The 26,345-nt window shown below is 34.1% G+C and overlaps 1 protein-coding gene across 4 annotated transcripts in view; it reads left to right on the top strand.

The window, feature by feature from the left end:
- Positions 1–26,345, top strand: part of Nbea (neurobeachin) — a 622,915-nt gene that overhangs the window by 503,490 nt on the left and 93,080 nt on the right. For all 4 annotated transcript variants that reach the window (XM_076872612.1, XM_076872611.1, XM_076872614.1 and 1 more), the window contains 4 exons: positions 10,734–10,851; positions 11,188–11,290; positions 15,430–15,545; positions 26,051–26,163. In XM_076872612.1, coding sequence (XP_076728727.1) covers positions 10,734–10,851; positions 11,188–11,290; positions 15,430–15,545; positions 26,051–26,163 — 450 coding nt within the window. The remainder of the gene's footprint in view (positions 1–10,733; positions 10,852–11,187; positions 11,291–15,429; positions 15,546–26,050; positions 26,164–26,345) is intronic.

The following is a 26,345-nucleotide window of genomic DNA, read 5'->3' as shown; positions in this document are numbered from 1 at the left end:
GAATCTACTCCTTCTACTTCTCTCAAGGACATCCCAGTCCTCCTCAGAGCTACCACTGACTGGGAGCTAAGTCTAAAATCACTATCTCCATCCTCTATTCAGTGAGTGCTCTGGAAGACCTCTGGCCTATAGAAATGTGACCTCCTGATAGTTGGGACACCTGAGATAAGAACATTAAACACAGTAGCCCACTTAATTCTTTTAATAACCCTGTAAAATTGAATTGTTCTAAATCCCAAATAGGAAGTCTGAAAGAAAGGACCCTCTCTTTTGTTCACTATGTATCCCCAAAAGCTGGCACAATATTTGGGACCTAGTAGGTGATGACTAAATTTTTGTTTGATGAACAAATGATTTGTGATGCTAACAGACTTTACCTGGGGACAGAGAACTTACTCAAAATACTCAGGTAAAATATATATGAGAAATCCTCAGTGAAGTAGAATTTTGCTGGTAATACCTTTTTTAGAGAGAGAGAGAGAATTTTTAGATATTTATTTTTCAGTTTTCAGTGGACACAACATCTTTATTTTATTTTTATGTGGTGCTGAGGACCGAACCCAGCGCCCCGTGCATGCCAAGCGAGCGCGTTACTGCTTGAGCCACATCCCCAGCCCCTGCTGCTAATACCTTTACAAACAAGAAATTAAAAGTAAGCAGAAGAAAAACAAAAGTCATAGGGCATTTCCATAATGCAAAAGAGACTTGTAGGAACTACCTGACCCTGGAAATAACTATTTCCATTGCCTATAAGTTGGGAGACCTCTAAAACTTCCTTTTATTCTTGTTACAGATATTTGTGAAAAACAGTCACATACAAGCAAGGGACATTAACTGGGCTGTGTATGTTTAACTAAGTTATATTTCTTGAAGAGTCAATTGTTCCCTAACATAGAATATTTGGAGCAGAAGGAAAAATATCACAGGAAATTCAATAGCCAAATTCAATAGCCAAATTAAAGCACAAAGATTGTTTTTTAAAAAGATTAAGATTCAAACACAGCAGACAGAATACCCCAAATCATCTATTAAGTAGTACACAAGAAAAAATTCCAGGAAATAACAAGACCTAGTTGAACCAATATGTAATGCAAAAGCAGATATTAGATCAGTGAATAATGCCCTGGAAATGAATCTGTGTGAGCAGGGCAGAGACTGCTCCTCCCTCTTAGCTGAGAGTTTTGCTGAGGTTCTGGTGGAAAGTATGTGAGTTCATTTCTTCAACACATATATGAAGCACTACATTGCCAGCCTGTCTGCTGGGCACTCTCTGTGTCATTCCATTGAATACTCACAACAACCCTGTAAAATAGATCATTCCCATCTTACATAAGGGAAACCTGTGTTGCAGTGATGTTAATTTACAGACTTGAGTCTCTCTGTCATCCTCCATGGTTCAGGTGCCTTCTACTACAGCATGGCATATATATAAAAAAGAAATGATCTTGGCAAGGCACCATGGTACACACCTACAGTCCAGAAATGCCAGTAGCTGAAGCAGGAGGATAGCAAGTTTGAGACCAGCCTCAGCAACTTAGACTCTGTCTCAAAATAGAAAGGGTTGGGGTTGTAACTCAGTGGTAGAGTGTCCTTGGGTTCAATCCCTCCTACTGAAAAATAGGGAAGGCAAAGGAGAGGAAGGGAAGGAAAGGGAGGGGAGGGGAACTTGGTGCACCAAAACAAGCACTAGTGAAGTGCATACTTACTGATATATTACTGGTGGAATGAGGGACAGCACCAACCAAAGCTGACATTCATGCTGGCTTGGGTAGATGTGAACATCAGCTCCCAAAACAACACCCAATCTAAAGAACCTTCACAATGTAAGTTCCCTATTTGTAAGTTGGATTGTACTCTGTAGCATTTCTTGGAGAGCAAGTGATGCTAGAAGAGCTCTAGCTGTAAGAGAAAGAAAAGCAAATTTTCTTGTACCTGAAGGATGCACCTGTAAGTGCTTGGAGGTCCTCAGGTTTTCACATAAAAATATGCTCAGCACACTATGAACTCATATCTTATTAAAGTAGCTTTTAAAATCTAATTAGTACGGGAAAATAAAAGTCTTTCATATTTGAAAAGCAATTCAAATTCATCTTGTCTTTCTGGTACATAACTGGCAGATATTTGGTAAATGGTAAAGATCTTTAGAATAAATGCTGTTTTAAGCAATAGGCTTTTACTGCATGGTAGGAATTTTCCAGGCAGACAAAGAGGGGAAGCCATTCTAGAACATGCACATATGTGGAAATGTTTATCATCTGCATTTTTAAAAATTCTAATTGATTTTATTATTTAGAATGACTTAAGTTTATAGCAAATTGAGCAGTTAATATAGAGACATGTCGGCGTGCGTGTGTGTGTGTGTGTGTGTGTGTGTGTGTGTGTGTACATATGCACATGCACATATTGGTCAGGCTTTTTCCTTCTGCAAAGAACAGAGACATGAAGGCTACATTGAATAATAAGGTTTTCCATCAAAAAACTTTCAACTGTAATTAGCAGATACCCTAACTCAAATGGCTTCATTAGATAGTAAGGTAGGTAGGTAAGTAGATAGATAGATAGAGAATCTCACATAATAATAAGTCCTAAATTCTGGTGGTCTCCAGGTGGGGGTGGTGGAGGAAAAGTGGATTCTGAATAGGTAGGAGACAGCTTCTACTACACAATTTCTTTTAAAAACACACAAGAAAGTACAAATGGGAAATTCTCATTAGGCCTTCTAAAAACTAGAATTTCATTCAAGCTCCAGTAACCCACATTTCTATGTCCCTCCAAACATAGATACCCATTAACATTATACTATTATTTTCTATCTTCATTTATACTTTTGTTACTTCAGACTGATTCCATGTATACCTTTAATTCAGTTATCCAATGAACATTTTACTGAGTTTCTACAATGTAACAGGCACTCTGGGAAGTAACAGGGATACAATAATAAGGAGGAACAAATAGTCAAAGAGCTTACAGTTAAGCAGAGGAGATTCCATTAAAAAAAACATAAAATAAATTTGCAGAATTTCATTGTCATCATTTTGGTGCTATGAAAAGAGAACTTGTCTCATATACAGTGAATGAAAATGTGCAGAATGTGGCACACTAGGGAGCTGAGAACTATTCTAGATGGTTAGAATTCAAGATCTAGATGGAATGCACATCATAGATAAATATGGAATTTTATACAACTATTAATAATAATAGTTACCACTCCTTAATACTTAACTGTATATTATAGTGCATATTTTATACACATAAACTCAACTATGGTTTTTGTGACATATTGCATACATATTTTTTAAATGTTTGCAGCTACATTGGGCAAGAATTGAAAAGTACATTAGTATTATGTGCAGTTTTCTCCAAATTAACATAAAGAAATTCTAACTAGAAAATACTTTAGCCCTTAAAAAATATTAACGTTTCTCACCTAGTTACATACTTGTCACTACTTTTTTGTGTTTAAACTTCCTTGTAGTAGAAAGTTTTAATGTTGTAAAATAGTTCTCTTAATATTGTATCTCCAGTGAAAAGTGGCTCTCCTCTGTCTACTCGGAAAGCTCAAGGCTGATTTGACAATTACAACTTTACTTTAACTCCCCTCTCTAATCTTGTACCACTTCTATGTCTAAATTTTTAATGTAAAATATTTTCAAAAAGAAAATTTATGGTGTCTGAATAATGAGACCTCATGACCAAACTGGTTCAAAAATAATCCTCTAATTCAGAACTACAAATAACCTGAAAAAGAAGAAAACAAAAGTCTAAAGCCAGAAGACATACAAATAGAATAGTTTTTAAATGGTCAAATGTAGAATAGTGCAAAAGAAGTTAACATTCCAGTTTCTAGAAACCAGAAAGTAGTTTTTCTTTTTTTAAAAAAATTGTTTTTATTAGTTATACATGAGAGTAAAATGTATTTGACATATTATACATATATGGAGTATAATTTCTCATTCTTCTGGTTGTACATGATAATTACACTTGTTGCATAATCATATACCCACATAGGAAAGTAATATCTAATTCATTCTACTAACTTTCCCATTCTCCCTTCTTTCCCTTTATTCCCCTTTGTCTAATCCAAGGTACTTCTATTCTTCCCCACACACACCTCCACCCCCACCTTATTGTAAGTTAGCATCCACATATCAGACAGAATATTTGGCTTTTGGGTTTGGGGGATTGGCTTATTTCACTTAGCTTGATAGTCTCCAGTTTTACCGTTTACAGGCAAATGCCATAATTTCATTCTTCTTTTTTTTTTTTTTTTTGAGAGAGAGAGACTATTTTTTAATATTTATTTTTTAGTTTTTGGCGGACACAACATCTTTATTTATACATGGTGCTGAGGATCAAACCCAGTGCTGTGCACATGCCAGGCAAGTGCACTACCGCTTGAACCACATCCCCAGCCCAATTTCATTCTTCTTTATGGCCAAGTAGTACTCCATTGTGTATATATATATATCACATTTTCTTTTCCTATTCGTCTGTTGAAGGGCACCTAGTTTGGTTTCACAGCTTAGCTATTGTGAATTGACCTGCTATAAACATGGATGTGTCTCTGTCACTGTGGTATTCTGATTTTAAGTCCTTTGGATATATACTGAGGAGTGGATATAACTGGGTCAAATGGTGGTTCCATTCCAAGTTTTCTCAGGAATCTCCATACCGCTTTCCAGGGTGGTTTGCACCAATTTGCAGTTCCACCAGCAACATTTGAGTGTACATTTTTCCTCACATCCTCCTCAACATGTATTGTTACTTGTATTCTTGATAATTGCTGTTCTGACTAGAATGAGAGGAAATTTTAGTGTAGTTTTAATTTGCATTTCTTTAATTGCTAGAGATGTTGAGTATTTTTTCATATAATGTACAATTCTGGTCTCTCACCCTCATCCTTTTTAAAAATAGCATCAGAGGGGAAATATAAGATTATTAGCATATGCCAAATTTGAGAAAATGATGAAACACAGCCAAAGATTTAGTATTTACCCACGGGGACATTCATGAATAGGACAAAATGTAGCAACCTTGCCAATACCATTTTTTCATCTCAAGAGTTTTATCATAATTTGGAGAGTACACATTTGAAGATAAAGTAGGCTCTGAAGACTCCAGCTGCAACTCAGTTCATTTGTAAATTGAACTGTTAAATATTCTACTCAACAAAACTTAGACTGAGTTGCATCTATGTGCAAGTTTTGTAAGGAAATTTAAATAGAGTACAAATCTAGTCTCCACCCTTTTGAAGTCTAGCATTTCTTAGGGGATATATGTAATCAAATAGATGAATTTAAAAGTACTTACCACAATGTGAGAGATACTGTTGAAGAGTATAAATAATACTCTTTTTTTTGCTAAATCATGAGTCCATGATTTTCTACTCATAATTATAGAATACCGTTTACAAAGATTTTTGGAACAATGTGGCTTTTCTCTAGTCAAAATAATCTCTACATCATAGCCATAATGATGACTTCTAAAGTATAAATTTAATCATCTTGCCTCTTTACAATCTTACGGTGGCTTTCATTGTTCTCAGACCAAGTTCAAACTCCAACATGAGTTGCAAGATCTAGCCTTACGCCTTGGCTTCCCACTCATAGTTTATTATTCTAATTTTACTTTGATACTCTCCTCCTCACAAGCTATATTCAGAAAACTTGGACCCATTGCCCATGGTGCCTTATTTCCATACATCTTCTTCCTTCTGCTGGGGTACTGTTATTCCACTTCCCTGTTATTTGTGATTCTGTTCCTGATTGCGAACACCTGAAAGTCAGGGACTCAGTCTCTCCTGTTCGCAACTGACTCATTTCTGAGACTATAAACTTTAAGTGCTTATTTGGAATAAGTTGTTATTACAATTATTTAAGCTTATAGTTGTTCAACAACATAAATATATTTTGCACTTTTAAAATCAATTATCGATTTTAAAAAGCAAACTGGCATTCAAAATTCATCTTGAGGTGCATAGCTAACAAATTAATAGTACTTATTGCCAGAAAAATACAGAAATCAATATTAGAGTTATTCCTTTCTTTTTATAGATATGTTGAAAATCTTGTTCACATACATAAATGGAAGGATGCTGAAGTTTATTATAGCAATGTTATTTAGTGTTTTGTCCCTTTTCCAAGTTGAGTGCAAAAAAATCACCTAGAAGTCTGTCGTCATTATTTTTAATTGTCTTTCAGTAACAGCCCAACTAGATCTAACTCTTCCTCCTTGAAAGTAAAGAATTGGAAAACCATCCAACTTGTAACAGAATGATTTTTAAGCCAGTCATGGGGGTTTAACACCTCCATCGGCATTTTGAATGTGCCGTTGCTTGAGGCTCCCATCCCCTCACTAGATCTTATACCCCAGCCTGTACACCAGGAGAGAGCTACCTGTTTATATTTTTAGTGAGAGAATGGTAATGTGAAAAAAGAGATGAGAAAGAACCCATTCTAATATTTTTTCATGCCTTTGGTAGTAAATCAGTGTCACTGAGACACAAGGAGTGGGGTCAAGGGAGTTCCACAGCTACTCCCTACACCTTGCCCCACGTTCCACACAGTAGCCATCAGCCAGAGATTGTCTCCAGTGGTCGTTGTAGAATCCAGGCTTCTTCCATCTTGTGGTGTGACTTTTCTTCAGAACTTAAAATCTTCTCCATTCAGCTGGAAGTTATGAGAAGAACATGGTTAATCACACGTGAATGTACCTGAAATATCTTTTGAACTATTTCATCTTGAGTATATTTACTCTATTCCTGAGTTATTGATTTATATGGAGTCATAAGGTAATGGAGACTTATAACTTTTCATTGCATTACAAATCCTGTAATTCAGTGGTTGAAGCTGTAAGTGTCGATTAGTGACAATTTCATAAAACACCAAGAAGAGCATGTCTAACTTTCTGAAGCCATTTCCTCCATTTTTAACAGGAAATAACTTGGCACAAAATTTAGATTTCTCACATTTAAAAAAAGTATTTCTACGACTTGTTCTGATATATGTATTGGATGATTTGAAATCAGTGAAGCCATCACTAAACAAGGACTTTTTAGTTTGCACAATATTAGCTGCCTTAGAAGAAAAAAAGATGAACCTGATGTGACAGTAATATACATGTTTCTGACAACATTATACATCTCTGATACACATGAGTGCACAGCAGCCCTATTTTTCCTTGACATAATCATCCGATAATATGTGTTAAGCCCACATTTGGATAGAAGGTTTACAGCACTTCTATTATATTTGTTTTGTGTTGTTTCCTGTGGGCTTCAGCTCCTAGGTGAGTAGGGCAGACCTCAGGGCATAGGCTCACATGAGCTCTTTCTTCCTTCATTTCTTCTGGATACCAGGTCATCAGCTGAAAATAGCTCAAGTCCATAAGCTTTGGAAACAAGACACTTTAATATTCTTGTCTATAACTTGAATGACATAATAAAAATTATGCTCATTCAACTTTCAGAAAGTAAAACTGAATGGGGTAGTTAATATTTGTTCAATAGATTTCATTGTGTATTCAGTGATTTGGAGAAGCAGGTAGGCAAACCAGATGATCTGGGAAGGTTGACTTAACAAAGAAAACAAAACCACAAACCTCAAGTATAGATGAAAGCACTTAAAAGACTTAAGAGAATATCTTGGACTGTAATGAAAAACAAACAAAGAGTTACTATAGAAGGTCCTAAAACTCACAGAACATTATGTAACCAGTAAAGGTATAAATAAAACAGAGACAATTTTATAGTATCAGTTCATATTTCAGACCTGGGCTTGAAGCCCAGACTTTTATAGAAACATGCCATAAACTCAGCATTTAATTGACTATAAATGATATTCCTTTACATTTCTGAAATGTATACAAATTGATCACAGTCCTCATCACTTGGCTGAGTAGTATCCCATCTGGTCACTCTTCCTTCAGTCTCACAACCTTTGGCTTTATCCTCCACACACTTCCCAAGTGGTGTGTCTAAGGTCTCACTACATTATCATCCCACTAAGCTTTGAGATCAGTCTGGATCCAGTTAGGGAAGAGAAGCCACATACCTTTGTAGACAGAACAAGTGTGATATAAATAATTATAATATAAATTATGTAAGGAAACTGGTGCTACAAGGGAATGGCTGGTAAGAAATCAAGCACTCTGTGTAGGAATACAACATATAAGGAGTAGCCAGTAGTCTTAGGGCTATCATAGAATGCAAGGATAAGGTCCCTCAGGGTTATTGGGGAAGGACCTGGCTGTAGCTCACTCTGGGACCCAGCTAGAGCAGCCTGCTGGACTTCTGTCCTCCAGAACTTTCCAAAAATCCACCCTCCAGAGAGCTAGTGAAACTGCTAGCTAAGAAGAGTACTGAGAAAACTTCTGGACAATGGGTGCTGTTGCACCCCAGAAGCTGGGCGCTGCGGCCCAGGAACCTGCTGAGTGAGCCCACGAGAATGGGAAGAAAAGACTCCTCTGCATCGTCTCTTCAGTGCCCTTTCCTGACAGAGTTTAGCATCATGTCATCCAGCAGAGGAAAAATCTTTAAAGGGTGCAGATTCATTGTCACAGAGCAAGTAATTAAGGGAGAAGGCAGACCTGAAAGGCTATAAATTCAAAATTGGCAGTGTTTTTTTTTTACAAGGAGTACTTCAGGAGTCAAACTAACAGGTTTTTTGAGTTATATCATTTTTCCCAAAGACAAAAATGGGTACAGATATGATAAGGGGTACATATGTGAGATGTATCTGTGTGTGTGTGTGTGTGTGTGTGTGTGCGCGCGCGCATGTACGTGCGTGCGCGTTTGTATGTATGTGTGTGTGTGTGTGTATGTTTTCCTGGCATACCAGTATTGGTATGAGGGTTCCAACATGGGTTTCATGGGAAGATTTGTGTTTTACTCATTTTACTGTTTGAGTTTTCAAATTTAATTTTTTAAATGAAATAATGGTCATACTTGAACACATTTTCAACTTTGTCTTATAATGTTTCTTATTTCACACACACAAAAGAAGTTAGCAACCATGTATTAGTATTCCTTCCCTTTTCTTAAAACACACACACACACACGCACACGCACACGCACACACACTGTTCCATGAAATTCAAATCTGGAAACTATTATAGCTGACTAAGAATTTACAAATATAAATTATGGAAAGCCACTATAACTCTTTTGTGAAATATACAAAAAGAAGTTTTGCATTTAGAAATGGAAAAACACTTGTCATATGCTGTTCAACAACAAGAACATATTTAACTTATGAACATAATAATGAGGGCCATATACTTTACTTTCATCAGCTTTGCTTAAACTAACCAATAATAGGTATTATTGTCACTGTTTTTCAAAGGACAAAAATCTAATGGAGTTAGGTAATTTTCCCAAGGTCCTATAGTTAACAAATAGCAGAGCTGACATTTAATAGAAGTCTGACTCCAAAATGGCTCAGGATTTAAGTAGTTGTCTGGCTACTTCCAAAAACCTTCCAGTTTCTAGAGAAAGACAAAACTGAATTAAGGGTTAGAAAATGTGATTTTTCAAAACAAAAGGACCAAAAGATTATATACATATGTATTTTATGTTTATTTTCTAAAGAAAGAATATGCACAAAGGAAATTATAACTTCTTTTCAAAGTTTAAGAAGTCTAATGTATATAAAACTCAAAAATCAGTTCCTGTTTCTACCAAAGCAAACATAAGTACACCAAAGCAAGTAGAAAAGGAATTTATGTATTGTTAAATTACACTGGTGTATCAAGAAGGAATCTGTTTGTTGCAGACATGATAATTATGGCTTAATCTAATATGAATTGATATCGTGTAACAGGAAGCCCTGACATGGATGGTATCTCAGATTGTACCAGTAGTTCATTGTTAGGACCAACCTTGCTTACCTTGGCTTTCCTCTCTCATGATTACACAATTGCTGCTACAGTTTTAGCCATCACATTTTCATTCAAGCCAGAAGGCGGAAAGGGTGTGCCAGCTACATATAATTCATTTTCCTTTTCTAAAACATCCTCGGTTGCCTCTAGCCGTGTTCTCATTAGCCAATGGTGGGTCTGGAAATTTGGGGAAACAGAAAATAACAATATTATGATTGGCTTAGACCATGGGTTAAGCAAAATTCTAGTCCATGAATATTCCAAATCCAGCTTTATTGGAACTTATTCATACCCATTTATTTATATATTGTCTGTGACTGCTTTCACACTACAATGGCAGTTACATAGTTGTAATGGACCACGTGGCCTGCAAAGTATTAAAATATCTACCATCCAACCTTTTACAGAAAGAGTTTGCTGAGTCCTACCTGAAACTAATCATGATCCATTTCCTGGGGTGATTAAACAAACTCTTTCACAATAACTGGGCTTCCATTAAATAAGGAAGAAAGGGGAGAAGGGACATTGGAAAGAACCAACAGGATATGTTACAGGTGGTCACCAGATCCACCTATAACATATCCTGTTGCAAAACTCAAAACAATATATTTTGTTTTAAGTCACAAGGTCACCTTGAAAATGTAATTTTTCCACTCCTTCATATTCTCTTAAGCCAACCAAGACAATTTAGAAAGGCAAAAACTTTGCAAAATATACAGTATCAAGTGAATTGACTATCCTGAATCCAGAAAGATAATCCCCAATTTACTGACTCTAGTAGAACACCAACTAAGATACTGTCAGAGTCTTAAATAATACTTAATGATTTCCACTTACCCTTAAACTGTTTATTTCAGGTTCTTGCATACACAGAAGGACTTCATGGAAAATGGATGTTCAGTGAGATACGAGCCGTATTTTCTAGACGTTATCTTCTACAAAACACTGCTCTGGAAGTATTTATGGCAAACCGAAGTAAGTGTTCTTAAATACTTTGTAAGAAAAATGTGCTCACATTTGGATGTTATTCATTTATATGGTGTAAGGCTGTCTTGATTTTTGTTGCTTTATTTCTCCTTTGGGTAGGTTCTTGCTAAAACAAAAATTCATTTTTAAAAATAAGAAAAAATTAATTTGTTTGAAAATGTTAATCCTTGTTTCACACAGACATAGCTATAGAGAAGGCTATTTTGTCATGAAAATTAATTACCTTTGCAAATAAACCATGATAGACACTTGAAAATGATTTCTTAAGTTGATGCTTAGTTCTACTCTGGTTTTCTAACTCATATTCTTTTCTTCTTACCACAGCCTCAGTAATGTTTAATTTTCCTGATCAAGCAACAGTAAAAAAAGTTGTTTATAGCTTGCCTCGGGTTGGAGTCGGAACCAGCTATGGTCTTCCACAAGCCAGGTGATTATTATATCACACATTATCTTAACTTTCTTCATGTTTCAGTCTTGGTATGACAGAAATGTCAGTGCAGTTGTACATTATGATTATTTCAAGGACCAAGGAATTTTCATTCTCTGTGAGTTGTTTGTGTGGAAAGAAGTTATGAAAACAGCTATTTTGCAAATAACAATGTAGTTAAAGCAGAGTTTTATTTAACACATATCTAGATGAATAAGTAAAAAAGTTGATTGTATATCATAGGTAAAATTACATGTATACAAAGAAGACATGTTTCTTATTATCTTGTAGGAAACATACCAAAAGCTTCAAGATGTTTATGACTAATTGCTATATAATAATATATGAATTATGCTTTTTTAAATGCTATGTATATGTGTTTCTTCATTAATATAATAAAATTCATGGAGTTTACCTTGAGTAACAGTCATTAATCATGACAGTTTTAACCATTACGTAAATCTTTCATCTTGATATTTTAGAAGAATCATTTTGAAACCTTATTTTATTAAAAGATACTACTTTGAGCAGAAAACACAATCATTATGCTTATTTCTAATAGCAATTAGTCTGGTTTTGATGCTAAGTAATCGAATACCCAACTAAAAGTAGGGGTGTTCCCTCTCTCTCTCTCTCTCTCTCTCTCTCTGTATCTGTGTGTATGCATGCACACACATGCGTGCACACACACACGCTTAATACAAAAGACCTATAGTAAAGCATTATCAGTACTGAGTTAGAGATTCAGTGATGTCAGGACTCTTAAGTTGGCCTCGTGTTCACAAAATTAACACTACTGCTCCATACATCACATCCTCACACAACTACATTAAGTAGGAAAAAAAGATACAAAGGATTTCTCTTTAAACTTCTCTGTGTTAGGAAGGAATACATTTCTCATGGACCTTCAGTAATGTTTATATCTTAAGTCTGTTTGATCAGAATGTCAAGCCTGTTTGGTCAGAATGGGACAACCTTCCCACTCCTAAAGTAGTAGGGAGAGTTTGATGGCTTAGCTCAACAACCCCCTAGAATTTATGACAAATATACCTCTGACTCCTTGTTGCCTCCTACCTGAACAAAAGAAGAACTGCATTAATGTAGAAGAAGGGAGATAGGCTTTGAGTAGATATGCAACAGTTTCTACCACATACTGTTTTATTCCTGAAGACTCCTGCAGTGTACTACCTGAATGGAAAGAAAACTAATCTTTGTCTATCTTTCCTTAAATAGGTTACAGACATTTTAAAGACAGGGACTGTGTTTTATTAATCTTTTAATCTATAGCACCTAGCACAGTGCCTAATTGCAAAAGTGCTTTTTAAGTGCTATTCAGCTGGAGTTCCCTTGTATTACATCTTATCTATTTTCTTTTCACATACTGTACAAGAGCAATCCACTGACATGTATGCACATGCTCAGGATATTTCCTAGTAGAATGACAAGATTCAACTAAGATATTAGTAGATAATGAAGCACTTATATAAAATACAGGTCAAAGAAAAAATGCATTTAATCTATCAAAGAAAATGAGGTTAGTTTTGCAAGACTTGTTCTTACTGAATCAAAGCTGACTCACAGGAATAGCTACCTCCTTTCCCAAGTGCAGTCTATTTGTTTACTCATCAATTCAAGAATTTTTCCAGAAATGAACATTAAGAACTCACAAATACATCTAACTTTTTTCCTACCTCTTGGCAGCTTTCTCAATGACCATATCTGCTGAAAGTTTACTGAAGGGTTTCTAGAAGGCATGTGTGATCTCCTTCAGTGCTCTTGGACTAGTCTAAACCTGAATCTCGATTTATTTAAAACTACCAGTAGTGCTCTTACTATTTTCCTTGCCTATTATGAGTATCCTTTCTTTTTTAACTACATTTGATCTCACTTTGACTTTTGGAAGACTATTGTTCTGAAAGCAAAGAAAATGATAAGCATTGCTTCTTTCTCTGTTAATTCATGAAGGCATTCAGTCCTTTTGTTGTCCATGGCTTGACTTTTCCCTAAAGGTTCAACTAATTCTTAGTTTCCTAATACTATTCTTACAGGCTTATTTTTTTTAAACTTCCTGAGACATGTAGTCTTAGAAAGAACAGAAGAGGTTAGGGGGACACTGAACTGAGGCTTAAACCTGCTACTTACAAGCTGGGTAGCAATAAGAGCTGAGTATTTAGTAGGAACTCAGTAAATATTGATTGGATAATTCCAGGCAAGAGGAATGACACTCTCACCCACCATAAAATGGGGACAATATCTTTTCTGAATCATTCGAGAATTTTTTGAGAGAATAAAAAAGTCACTTTGTAAACCATAAAAAACCATGTGCATTATACACATATACATACATGCACATACATACACAGGTTCAAATAGGTAGATATGCACATCCATGAGTGTGTATATATGTGTGTGGGGTGTGGTAAGGTCTAGTTATATTTAGAGAGTTGTCAATAGAAGGAATGATATCTGACTCGTACAGGTAGAACCTCTCCATATCTTGGTAGAGTCACAAAAACGTCTAGAGATCCATTCCTTGCTTTGCTTTTTGACATTGGGTTTTGTCACTTAAGCAGAGTTAACCCAACTCTCGGGACCTTTTAAGTTAAAGCCTCAAGATACTAATTTTAAACAAAAATAACAAAACACCCAAACTCAAAGGCAGGTATATTAACAAAACAATTGACTTCAGAATTCTTTAGGCCAATTCTTGGGCATACCCACCACAGAGATCACACTATAAATTAGATGGTTGATTAATGAGCAAAGGTTTAGAACAAAGGTAATATTTCCATTAAGCTAGAATAACCTAATGAATACCCTTTAATTAATATGTTCATAGCTTTTGTTTACTGAGTACTTCCCATGTGCCAGGAACTATAGTTTGTGTTTTAGTTTTTAAGTATTATTGTCATTATTCTTAAAACAATCACATTCTTTTTATATTAATTGCTATAATTATTAATGCACTGTTTTGGGAAGCTGAAATTCCAAGAACAGGAGGCCTTGTCTGTTCAGCCTCTGGCTAGGGCCCCTTTGCTATGTCACAACATGATGGAGAAGCAGAAGGGGACATTTACATGCAGATGGGATCAAAGACCCAGAATGGCTTCACATTATAGCAGCCTGATGTCTTGAGAACTCACTGAGTCCAGGAATCATCATGAATTCCTTCCAAGGACAGTACCCGGTGACTTAATATCTTCCATAAAATCCCAAATCTTAAGTTTCGTGCAGGCTTAATACCACCACAGAGCACCAACCTTCTAGCACATGAACATTTGGGAGACAACTTCCAAATCATAACAGACATTCAGTATTTTCTGAGTTGTTTAGATCTAACTATAGACCTAACTATTTAATAAACAGAACTGTTTATTAAATAAACTTGGCCATAGGGTACCATGAATAATCGCTGAGACACCAATGAATGTTAAAAGTTTGGGAAACTTCATTGATCATTTTAAAAAACTCAGTAAGTTTTATCATAATTTTCTAAATATACCAATTTCTATTATATTTAGATAACCACTTTGAACCTGGAAAGTATTATAATCTATAAAACTTTTTCTGATTTATTTCCTAATTCTGTTCTTATGTCCCTTCTTCTGGAACTACTCATTTATTCTCAGTTCTCAGTTGTTTGTTTTTGACCTCATTAGAGGGATATACATTGTGTGTAGAGGCCTTACACAAACTGTATGGAAGCAGGCATACACATTAGTGACAGCCACCATTGTTATGTAAGATTTAAGTCAAATGCTTGCAAGCAGACACTTGACTAAATTACCAACTAGCTTGTTAACATGGGGTAGATTTATTGTGTTGTATAAAAACTCCTTGATTTATTTTGAGTATGGTTTTATCTTTTTTCTTCTTATTTACTTGTAAATACCCATTTACTGTTATATTTTCACAAATAGAATTGCTTTCAAATAGGCTTATCCTCAGTATTTTCTCTGTAATAGAATTCTCAAATATTGCTTATTTCCAAAATTAAGATATCTTTTAATATTTGTCTAAGAAAAACAAACTATAAAGTATTTTAAATTGAGTAACTCCAAACCAATACTTTAGTTAATACTGGATTTTTAAAAGCCATGAGCTAAGAGAGACTGTGTTTGTTATGGTGTGCTTAACAGGAGGATATCATTGGCCACTCCTCGACAGCTTTATAAATCTTCCAACATGACTCAGCGCTGGCAAAGAAGGGAAATTTCAAACTTTGAATATTTGATGTTTCTTAATACCATAGCAGGTAAGACATCTCATTTTTTAAACTCGCAATATGTTTATGTTCATCAAAATCATTGTTAATATGACTTGATGTGATATATTTTTCTCTTTGGAATTCCAGAGCAGCATTAAAATAAATATTGAAGCACTCACATTAAATTTTATCAGAAGCTGTACAAGCTAATACCAAGGTTTTAGATGCATTTGTTGTTGAAGAGGCTTTTCCTTGCTCTCCTTCTGCCATTTCCTTTGCTGACAGCTTTGTCTGAAGGTTTATTAGAGTCAACAAACCATTGCCAGAGAGTGTCTGGAAATAATAATGGGAAAATGTAATTTCACTACTTTGTCATTCTCAGCAATTGCAGCTAGACAGGAGAATAACAACAGGATTCTGCCTAGTACAGATGTCACCTGGATTGTTGCATGATTGGGTTACAGCATCTTTTTCCTTAAAATCTGCAAGTAAAAATAAAAAATCAGATTACATTTTCTAAATGATGAGTAACTGCCAGGCACCTCAACAGTCAATATGCTTGTAAATTAAAAGGAGGTAGTGGCTTTGTTTTCCTGCTAAATCACTAGTTGTCACTGGTTAAATATATGTCTATGAGATTTAAGTACCTCTTTCTTGTTTCTTAAGTTAAGCTCCAAAGGACCTCATTCATATTGAACTACAAAGGGTTTCCTTCTATAAATTAGGCTCTATGGAAACTTTCCGCACTTAAATGAATTTAAGCAACTATTATTATTTTGTTATGAATGAATGCCCACAACCATGAACTTAGGGCAATGTACTGCTCTTAATCATTGCTTTAAAATATAATTATGTAATAGTATTTTTTAATAATCTATCATATACAGGTATGACTGTGGATACTATAGGCATACGTTAAACATGGATAACATAGATATGTATTAAATAAGCAGGTGAACATGATTGTTATTGTTATTTGAATGTTGAAATCTCTTTGCACTTTAATTACTTATATATTTATATATTCATATATTCAAATATATAGTATACACATATGTATCTTAAAGAACTATTTACTCCCTCAAAATTAAAAGAAATGTATTATACTATTTAACTGGCACTTTACTTAAATATATAGATAGAATTAATATGTACTTGAAATATAAAGAATGTTATGTTTTCTTGCTTTTCATGTTGTATTGTTCTTTTTGTCCACATGAATAATTTTTGACCCACCTCTCTAATGATTTAAAATGTAGTCAACTTTTTATTCATTCTCCTAGAGCTATATTTAATTTTTTAAAATAACCTATAATATGTTTCTCCTGTTTTTGTACTGAAAAGCATATCAACATTTTAAAATGCTCCCATTAAGACAGAAAATTTAAATCAATTTTTATCTTTATTTATTCCTTTTTTAAAAATATAATTTATCAGCCAAAACTCAGATTGTTATTTGTTGCTTATCTTTTGAAATCCATGTCTTTTCTCATATTAAGGATCTCAAACTATTAAAAAGTTTCTTCTTTTTCATTTAGTGTATTATTTTCAGCTATGTGTTTCCTTACTTGATTTTTCAGGCTATTATTTTCTTTACATTTGACTGAGTTGTGTTCTTTTTTTTTTTTTTCCATATTCCCCGTTAAGTCTTTCTATTACCTGTTCTTCAGAGATTTATCTCAGAACCTATTATTAGATGGTCTTGTGTTTTTTTCCTTGGCTGTGCTAGTTATTTGGAGCTGTTGGGTGTAAAACAAGTGATATACCTCACTTCCGATTCAGTTTCTAATCTAGAAGACATTCATATTAAACGGTTTTACTGTTCTCAGATGGAACACACTCCCCTCTGGATGAAACATTGCCTAGATCATCATTCTAAAGGCCTCTCCTACTCTCCATCTTTTCTGCTGCATTTGCTCATGTAGGGTAGATTTCTAACAATATGGTACAGTTCCACCAAAAGCACCACCCACTTCATGACTTTTGCTTTCTGGGAGTCTCTTTCTCTAATTCTGGAAAGACCATTGTGTCTGAATCTGAATAGAGCTGATAATATTGCCATTCCCTTCCAAAAGTTGCCCCTGAACAATACAGAGATCGATATTTCTTTTTCTGGTTTGAACAACCTTTGGATTTCTAAGCCAGAGCTGGCAGAGTTCCATCAGGGGAGTTTAAAAGTATCTTTCTTGTTTTGTATTTGGTGACATAAAAAGTGTATAGACATTGACTTTTTAAAAGAATTTATTGTGAGATTTTAAATAATTATTACAACTACACATTAAAACAATGAGAAAAAATGAAATTAATATAGATACAAGGAATTCGGAGCACCTACAATCTAGATAGATAAATGAAATCTACATAAACAAGAACGTTTAAGGCAGCTGATATTAAGTTTTGAATAATTTTTGTAAATAGTGAATGCTGCAAGAGCTAAGCAGAGGGGAAGATTTTTTTAATATGTTTAATGTGTTTGGGTACCAGACATGGTGGCACACTGCTCAGGAGGCTGAGGCAAAAGGATTGAAAGTTCCAGGCCAACCTCTGCAACTTAACAAGATCCATGCTAAAAAATAAAAAGGTTATGAATGTAAACCAGTGCTAGAGCACCCCAAGATCCACCTATGTAATTCTCAGTACCACACAAAAAGAATTAAAGAAAGAAAGAGGAAAAGGTAGGGAAGGAGAAGGAGGGAGGGAGGGAGAGAAAATTTGTGGAGAAATAAAGTTTAAAGTTTCACCAGTTTAGAATTTCACCAGTTTCTGCCAGTTGGATACATATGGTGTATTCAGGAACACAAGTATTGTATCTAGGTTGGAACGAAGAACAGCTAGTATTGGAGCTATAGGTAAGAGCCAGACTATAAATAAGAAATGTTTGATAATTCCAGAGTTAAACTTTCTCTGCACCCAGTGATCAGAACAAACTTTCAGAAGAACAAAATTTCAGAAGAAATGTAAGGAATACAGTATGGAGTTTGATGAAAATCAAAATAATCATCAGGTGTGATGTGAATCAGAATTGAAATAGCATAAACTTAGTGCTATGAAGAGAGTATTACAGAAAAATAGATTGATGTCAGGTTTTTTTCATTCTTTTGTGTTGTTCTTTTTAGATATACAATGACAGTAAGTATATTTAACATATTTATACAAACATGGAGTACATATTATTCTGATTGGGATCCCAGTCTTTCTTTTGGTAAATAATTACTGCAATTTCACTGTGTCACATACGCTATTTTGCACTGCAATTACAGAAGCAAGTAAAGTATGTTTTCTGTCTTTGAAGAGATCATAGTATAGTCAGGAAAACGGACCTGTATACCAGCAGTTCCATACATCCAGCCATTTGGGGGTCACAGATCTTGAAACCATTAAAACTAAGAGATCAAGAAAAACTTCTCATTGGTGACATTTAAATTGGAAATTGAAACATGAGCGAAACTTCAGTAGAAAGTAAGCAGAGGGGATTCCAAGAAGAAAAATAACATGTGGTAAAGATTTGGGTGAGATTAGTGGCAGCAGGAATGGCCAAAACAGAAGTAGATGACACTATGTATGATGTTGTTATTCAAAAAGTATAAATATCTATAATTTGTCCTAGTTCAATGCTTCTCAAACCATAGTTCCCTGTGTGCAGCATAGGGTACCACCTGGGGACGTGTTAGAGATGCAAATTCTCAGAGTCCTAAAACCTACCTACTCAGAAATTCTGGCTGTGGAGCCCAGCAACCTGCCTTTCAGCAAGCCTCTAGGTGGTTCTGATGCAACAAGTTTGAGCCTCAATGCTCTATCCCTTCAAGATCTACTTATCAGAACAAGATGTGCATATAAAAACATTTAGAACCCTGGAGAAAGTATGCAGTTAAGTGTCATTGAGTGTAATAAAAGTTGAGAGACAGAAGAAATTAGGATGAGAGAGTCTACTCAAGGAAAGCTTCAAAGAAAAGATGAAAAATATCTCTTCCAGGATTTTGTCAGACACTGATGATTATCCAAGTAAAATGAACCTTTATAAGTAGATGGCAATTGGAAGAAGTTATGAATGTAAATATCCTCAGGTGCTCTCCCTGGATATATTTCTATTAATTCTTCCCTTACCCTCCTCCTGAAGTAGGAGTGCCAATTTATTCTGAGCATCAGCATTGAAGATTTGGGTGCTTGTTTCATAGAGAAGCTTCGCTAGTACCAAGATTAAAAACTTCTTGGGACAGCAGTTAGAATTGTCCATGTTCCTGAATTGTGACAAATGGAGTATATCCATTCGTATCTTCTTCTTTTTTTTTTATTGGTTGTTCAAAATATTACAAAGCTCTTGACATCTCATATTACATATATTAGATTCAAGTGGATTATGAACTCCCATTTTTACCCCCAATACAGATTGCAGAATCACATCGGTTACACATCCACACTTTTACATAATGCCCTATCAGTAACTGTTGTATTCTGCTACCTTTCCTATCCTCCACTATCCATATCTTCTTATTAAAACATCTTTCAGAGTTCTCTAAGGATCCTAGAATATAAGGTAATATAAAGATATTAAACTGTACTCACATCACTCTTGTTAATAGTAGATTCATAATCATATTGTTTCATTGCAGTTTTAGGAACACAGTTATTATTCAGCAATACTTTTATTTGATTTAGTTGATTGAAACTCAGATTTATTATTTCTACCCAGAATGTTAGAATCCAAAAATAAGAAGTGATTGGCTTATTATATTTTATTCTAGTCTTTTCAAAGCATTTTAAAATTATTATTGATATCAAGATTCAGAAAAAGAAAAATAATAGTATTTTTAGTATTTGCTTTGTTTCAATATTCCTTTTAAAAATACTTCTTTAATTATTGATATCAATATTCAAAAATTAGTACATAGTAGTTTAATGTTTATTGAGGGACTCATAATGTGCCAAATATTATCCTTAGGGTTTTATGTGTATTTACTCATTTAATTCTCACAATAGCCCTAAGAGTTAGGTTTTGTTCTTATCCTCATTTCATAGATAAAGAAATATGATAAAGAAAAATTAAATAATTTCTCAAGTCACATAGCTAATAAGTGACAAAATTAGATTAAAACTTAGGTAGTTTGATGCCAGAACATGGTGACAGCTTCAGGATATTTGTGGTGCCATTTTATCTTTGGCCATCAGTCCTGATTTGTTAAATGCTTTTAAAATCTAAACAGTGAATGACTTAAAACAATTTTATCATTTTATTTTGCATTTCATCAAAAGAGTCCTTTTAAGTTTATTTACTGTCATGACTTTTGTAGTTAGTGATAGTCTAGTGCAAGCTGGGGCCTGGAATCATTGACTTTAATGTAAAACATGGTTGTGTTTTCAGTGAGGACTTAGAATCAGAGAAACAGACTCTGAGCAGAGATTTACAAAAGGACGTTTTTTGAGGAGTACCCTTGGGATCAAGATGAGTGAGGGAGTGGAGAATGCAGAAGTGGGTAGGAAACTTTTGAGTTTTAATGGAGTTGCAGCAAAGGCCTCAGTAGATCCCCGGGGAAGCTTGAGGCTGGAATGGTAACCCAGGCCTTGAAGCAAGGGGATCAGGCCTTCATTACCTCTACTCTGCAGTCACTGGATGCAGATGGGAAGGAGGGAGGACCTTGATCTCATGACAGACTCTCAGGGAGGGACTTAGCTGAGCACTACCAAGCATCAGCACCCCAGCACCCACCCTATTTGTGGTTCTCAAGCTTCAGCACATCAGAATAAGGCCTTAAAATAAATACACACTAAAAGTTCTGACTCTAAAAGTTCTGACTCCATAGATTTGGGTAAGATTGAAGAATTTTTGTTTTTAAAAAGTTCCAACTTGATGCTGATGACAGTGGTCCAAATGGTCTAGAGGTCATACTTTCGGAATCATTGCATTACACCTATATTTGTTTACCTAAATAAAAGCTTATTAATTTTCCATGGCATACATTATTACACTTGTATTAGTATATCCTTAGCATTTTATACCTATAGCTCATCTTTTTATTGAGAGTATTAGGTTGTTATGGGGCGGGGGTGAATAGTTATGCCCAGGAAATATTCATAGCATTGAACTGATTTATATTTATGCTTTGTAAAGGTATGCATGATTTTGTGATCTATTGTGTGAATTTACTAGAGTTGCAGGGTGAAGGATTCTTGAAACCTTCTATGTTAAACAGAAGAGTTACAGAATTGTAATCTGATTGAAAAGATGAAATAATCTTTTCTGGCTTCATGTTTTAAAAATATAGGTCACTGTGACAATAAATTTTACATTTTCTACAAATATTTTGGTTACTTTCTTACACACAGATTTATCTTTTGTCCAGAAATAATATTTTAACATGAAATACAAAGTAAATTTTATGACACATTTCTTACTTTCTATTTCTTAATGTCTTTCAAATTTGACTGTTTTTGTTTTTATCCTTTCTACATGCTTTAAAAAGTAAGACACTATAAGGCCTATAGTACAATATTCTAGTATTAATACATGATGTAGACTTTAGACCTTTATATGATATATGTATATACACAAAAAAATCTCTACATATAAAGATATAGTTGAAAATAAATAAACACATATTTTTGCTATGACAAAGAAATTCATCAAATATTCAGAAAACCTCCTGGTTTTTCAAAGATTCTTACCTAAAAGCCTGTAATTTACAGTTCATAACCTTTATTTTATTCCATTTACAAATTTCATAAATATTTGCTGTGGATAATTAGAAATATGATAAAGTATAATTTAACGAAGTACAGTACTCATAAGCCTAGACCTAAGTATTCCATTTGAAATTTTGGTGATTTTTCTTTTTTGCTTTTTGTGTGTGGTGTGTCATTGGGAACCTGCTCCATATCCAGGTTCATATCCTACTTTCATCATTTCATTAGTTATTATTTGAGAGCTTGTGAAAACTACATGAGAGTTCAACTAAAACTACGGCATAACTTATTTTACTATTTTTGAAACACTTGGGATTTTTTTCAAAGAATATTAAGTTTGGGAGATTATGTGAAAGAATTTTAATGATGCTTAATTTGAGTAAAAATGGTGTTTCAGCCTCTAATTCCTAGAGTTGACCTGATTTCTGTTCATTGTGTTCTGAAAGGTACAATCTATGCCTCATTTTACACCATATTAAATAATACTAGGAAAAAGATGTTAGAATCTGGCATTCTTGAATGAAAAAAAAAAAAAAAGAATGATTGCTAACATAGCTACATGTAAATGATCCTCTGTTAGACCTGAGAATTTTTTTTAAAGGTTTTTGAGTTGTTTTTCATATGATCAGCTAATGAATTCAGCACAACTTCCCCAACCCCAACCTTTTTCTCCTGTTTAGCATTTTCCACTTTTTTACTCTGTGATGAACAAGCCCTCCCTGGTTAATTATGTATATATTTAGCTACTGCATGTGTTGGGCTTATTATTGTCATCTAATTAGATGTAACTTGAACTGCTTGCTTCTAGAAAAATCATTAAAAATTCTTTCCTAATGACCTGGAGATGACAAAATGTCTGTAAAGTGTGAAGAAGCAGACAAGCACAGGAACATCGCTCTTAAAGCGTGTTAATCCAGATGCCGCAATCATCTAATTAAACAATATTTTGCTGTCATTAACATTTTCACCAAGGAATTGCAGTTATAATTTCTTTGTCAGCTGTCTCTAGATCACTTTACCTTCAAAACTAAAGTGCCATATAAAAACATTAAATTGGATGGTTTAATTAAAAAAATTCTTTTTTTAAATGAAGAAACATATCCAGTGTTTCAGAGATCTCATTTTCTATGCTTCACTTTTATTGTTTGAGTAGATTAGTGTCATAGGCTTGCAAAATTTAATATTCATCTTCTACGATAAATCCTTAAGTATAGTTAGCACAAAATATGTTATATATATTCTGCATTTACCACTACTGAAATGGAAAAAGACCCTACCAATTACAGCACAAATATAGTTATTAAATTTCAACTCTCCCCCCCCAAAAAAATTTAAAGTAATTGGTAAATAAATATCTCGGTGTGCCAGAACCTAACAGATGTTACTTGGGAAATATTTCACTTTTTTGGATAATTTGATAAATGAATTGTTTTTCATTTCATAAAGGTGTTCAGTAAATAATTAAAGGAATAAAGCTAATTCATCAAAACTTATGAATGCAGAATCCCAAAAAACCACTTAATCATTCCTTTTCTTCTGTGTGACATTAAATACATTGTGCATTTTTAAAATTCAAATCAAAAGTTATCTTGACTATCCATATTGCAAGAATTTTTGTGGAAATTTTTATTAAAAACAAGTTGTTGTTTTTTTTTTAGAGAGAGAGAATTTTAATATTTATTTATTTTTTGGTGGACACAACATCTTTGTTTGTATGTGGTGCTGAGGATAGAACCCAGGCCACACGCATGCCAGGCGAGCGCGCTACCACTTGAGCCACATCCCCAGCCCTAAAAACAGGTTTTAATGCCATTCTATTTACTTATAAAGTTTAATGTATTTACTAGAACTTAAATAGTGCTATAAAGCTCTCCTAATTTAAAAATTACTACATTTTGCTAAACATTTTATCAGAGACCCCTCCAAAGATTATTAAAAGTGACTTACAAAAAAAATGTAGGACACATAGACAATCCTAAGCTATGATTATTAGCATCAACCATTTTGGGTATATGTATGTGTGTTTTAGAAATGATGCTTTCTTTTCCTGGTGTTTTTTTTCCCAAAATTAGTATCATCATGGTATCTATTTTCCTACTATTGAATTTATATAAACAGTTAAATACTGAGTTAATGTAAATTGGTTTTTAGTTATTTTGACAAACATTCCTTAGTAAAGTTATAAAACATTATCAAAATATTCTTAAGAAATTGTGAAAACTAATTTCCATCTATCATTTTCACTTATATAAATGATATATATTTTATGTATGGTATCAACATTATTCTAGAAAATAACACAAACACTAGAAGACCTACTTTATTATTAATTTATAGATTTTTAAGTGGAACAGTTCCCCAGAAAATAGCCAAGTACTAAATTTGCCTTGGATCCATTTAGAATCCCCAATATAGCTCTTCCTGGTCAATCTATACTCTTTGGATATATATACATATATAAATAAATGCTGAGAATGATCATCTGTTCTAGATTAGATATAGATATATATTACCTTTCAGTAATGAATATTAAATTTTAGAATTGTATAGCTTCTATTTTATAGTAATGGTATTGCTTCAGCAGAACATTTTTTGTACAAAAGATTTAAATTGAAGAATCCAAATTCTGTTTACTCAATAGTATTATTTTTCATGATAGGCTTATAAACTTAGAATAGGTTCATTCATTTGGTTGATCCATCCAGCTGCAAACATTTTCTTCTAGTTAAATGTACATATTGACAATGGTCCTCTCTCACTGTACTTTTGTGCCTTTGCATAATCCTTATTCTCTAAAACGAACGTTCTACAATTCTCTTTCTTAGCTTTTTTTGTTCACAAAGGATTTTTATGATTGTTCACCAAAATATTTTGTTCACAAAAAGGATCTTGTCCAGTGAAATTTTGTTATACCTTATTTCTTTGCTAATGAGTCTTTTAATTTCCTCTGGTCATATATTACTTTAGTACCAGTTAATTATGGGAACCAGTAATGAGAACTGCTAAACTTTCCACATTCCCACTATACCTCAGTATCCTACCTAAAATATTTAAATTTTTCTACCAAAACAGACAACCCAATAGTCCAGCAGTTCCTCACTGAAGTTAAACAACGTATTATCAAAAGAAAATTAATTAACTTAAAGTAGGGGGTGTTTGATATTTGTCTCTCTACTTTTTCATCCTAGATTCAGGGCACCACTGTTCATTGCTAGATTCTCTCTATTGACTCTTTTTTTTTTTTCTTCATACTTTATTTCATACACTTTTTTCTCTTGAAAAAAACTTAGTACTTGACTCTTGATAAAAACTTAGTACTCTGTGTACTGGAAATATAACTTCAGATACATGTTCATTACAGCAGGTAATGAGCTACTGCATAAACTGCCTGTAGTGTGCAGGTCAGCAGGGTGGCCTCCCTCATGACAGCAGCAGGGTGCCTGACTGACAGTGTTTTGCAACATTATCTTTTTAACATGTTGGCAGCAAAGACATGGAGGTGCATGTGGGAAGTTTCAGTGGGCCATGCTTGGAGGTGTCACATATCACCTCTGTGCACATCCTATAGGTTGAAACAAAGTCCTGCAGCCAGAGCTCTTTGTAAGAGAGGCTAGACCAGGAAGAAGAAAATCAATTCTGATGAACAGCCAGCAGTCTCAAATGTAAATCACAATCTTCCATTACAAATAGTAATTCTAGTTACTCTTTTTAAAAGTATCCAGAGAACTCATTTGAAACACATTGAGTGCTTTTGATTAAACACAGAGTTCAATAAACAACTTTAAATTTGAAAATCAGTAGTTATCTTATTATAAGCACAGAAACTATTTCAAATCAATTAGCATACACATTTTTTTTCTCTTTTTCTTCACTAGGACGGACATATAATGATCTGAACCAATATCCTGTGTTTCCATGGGTGTTAACAAACTATGAATCAGAAGAATTGGACCTGACTCTTCCAGGAAATTTCAGGGATCTATCAAAGGTAACTTTTAAATATATAGTAGTCAGTTTTCTTCATAAGGCTATAGTCTAAAGGATTTTGATCAAAGTGTGTATATCCAATTAACATTTCTAAGAAGGTAAACCTGGTTGTTTCTTCCTGTTGTAGTCAATGTCTAAGTCTCATCAATACATAGCATAGGATTTAAACTACAAGGAGATAAA

Source organism: Callospermophilus lateralis, chromosome 12 (assembly GCF_048772815.1).
Source record: "Callospermophilus lateralis isolate mCalLat2 chromosome 12, mCalLat2.hap1, whole genome shotgun sequence".
NCBI classification, from domain to species: Eukaryota; Metazoa; Chordata; class Mammalia; order Rodentia; family Sciuridae; genus Callospermophilus; species Callospermophilus lateralis.
Note: the sequence above shows the minus strand (reverse complement) of the source record. Positions and strands in the feature narration are given on the sequence as shown.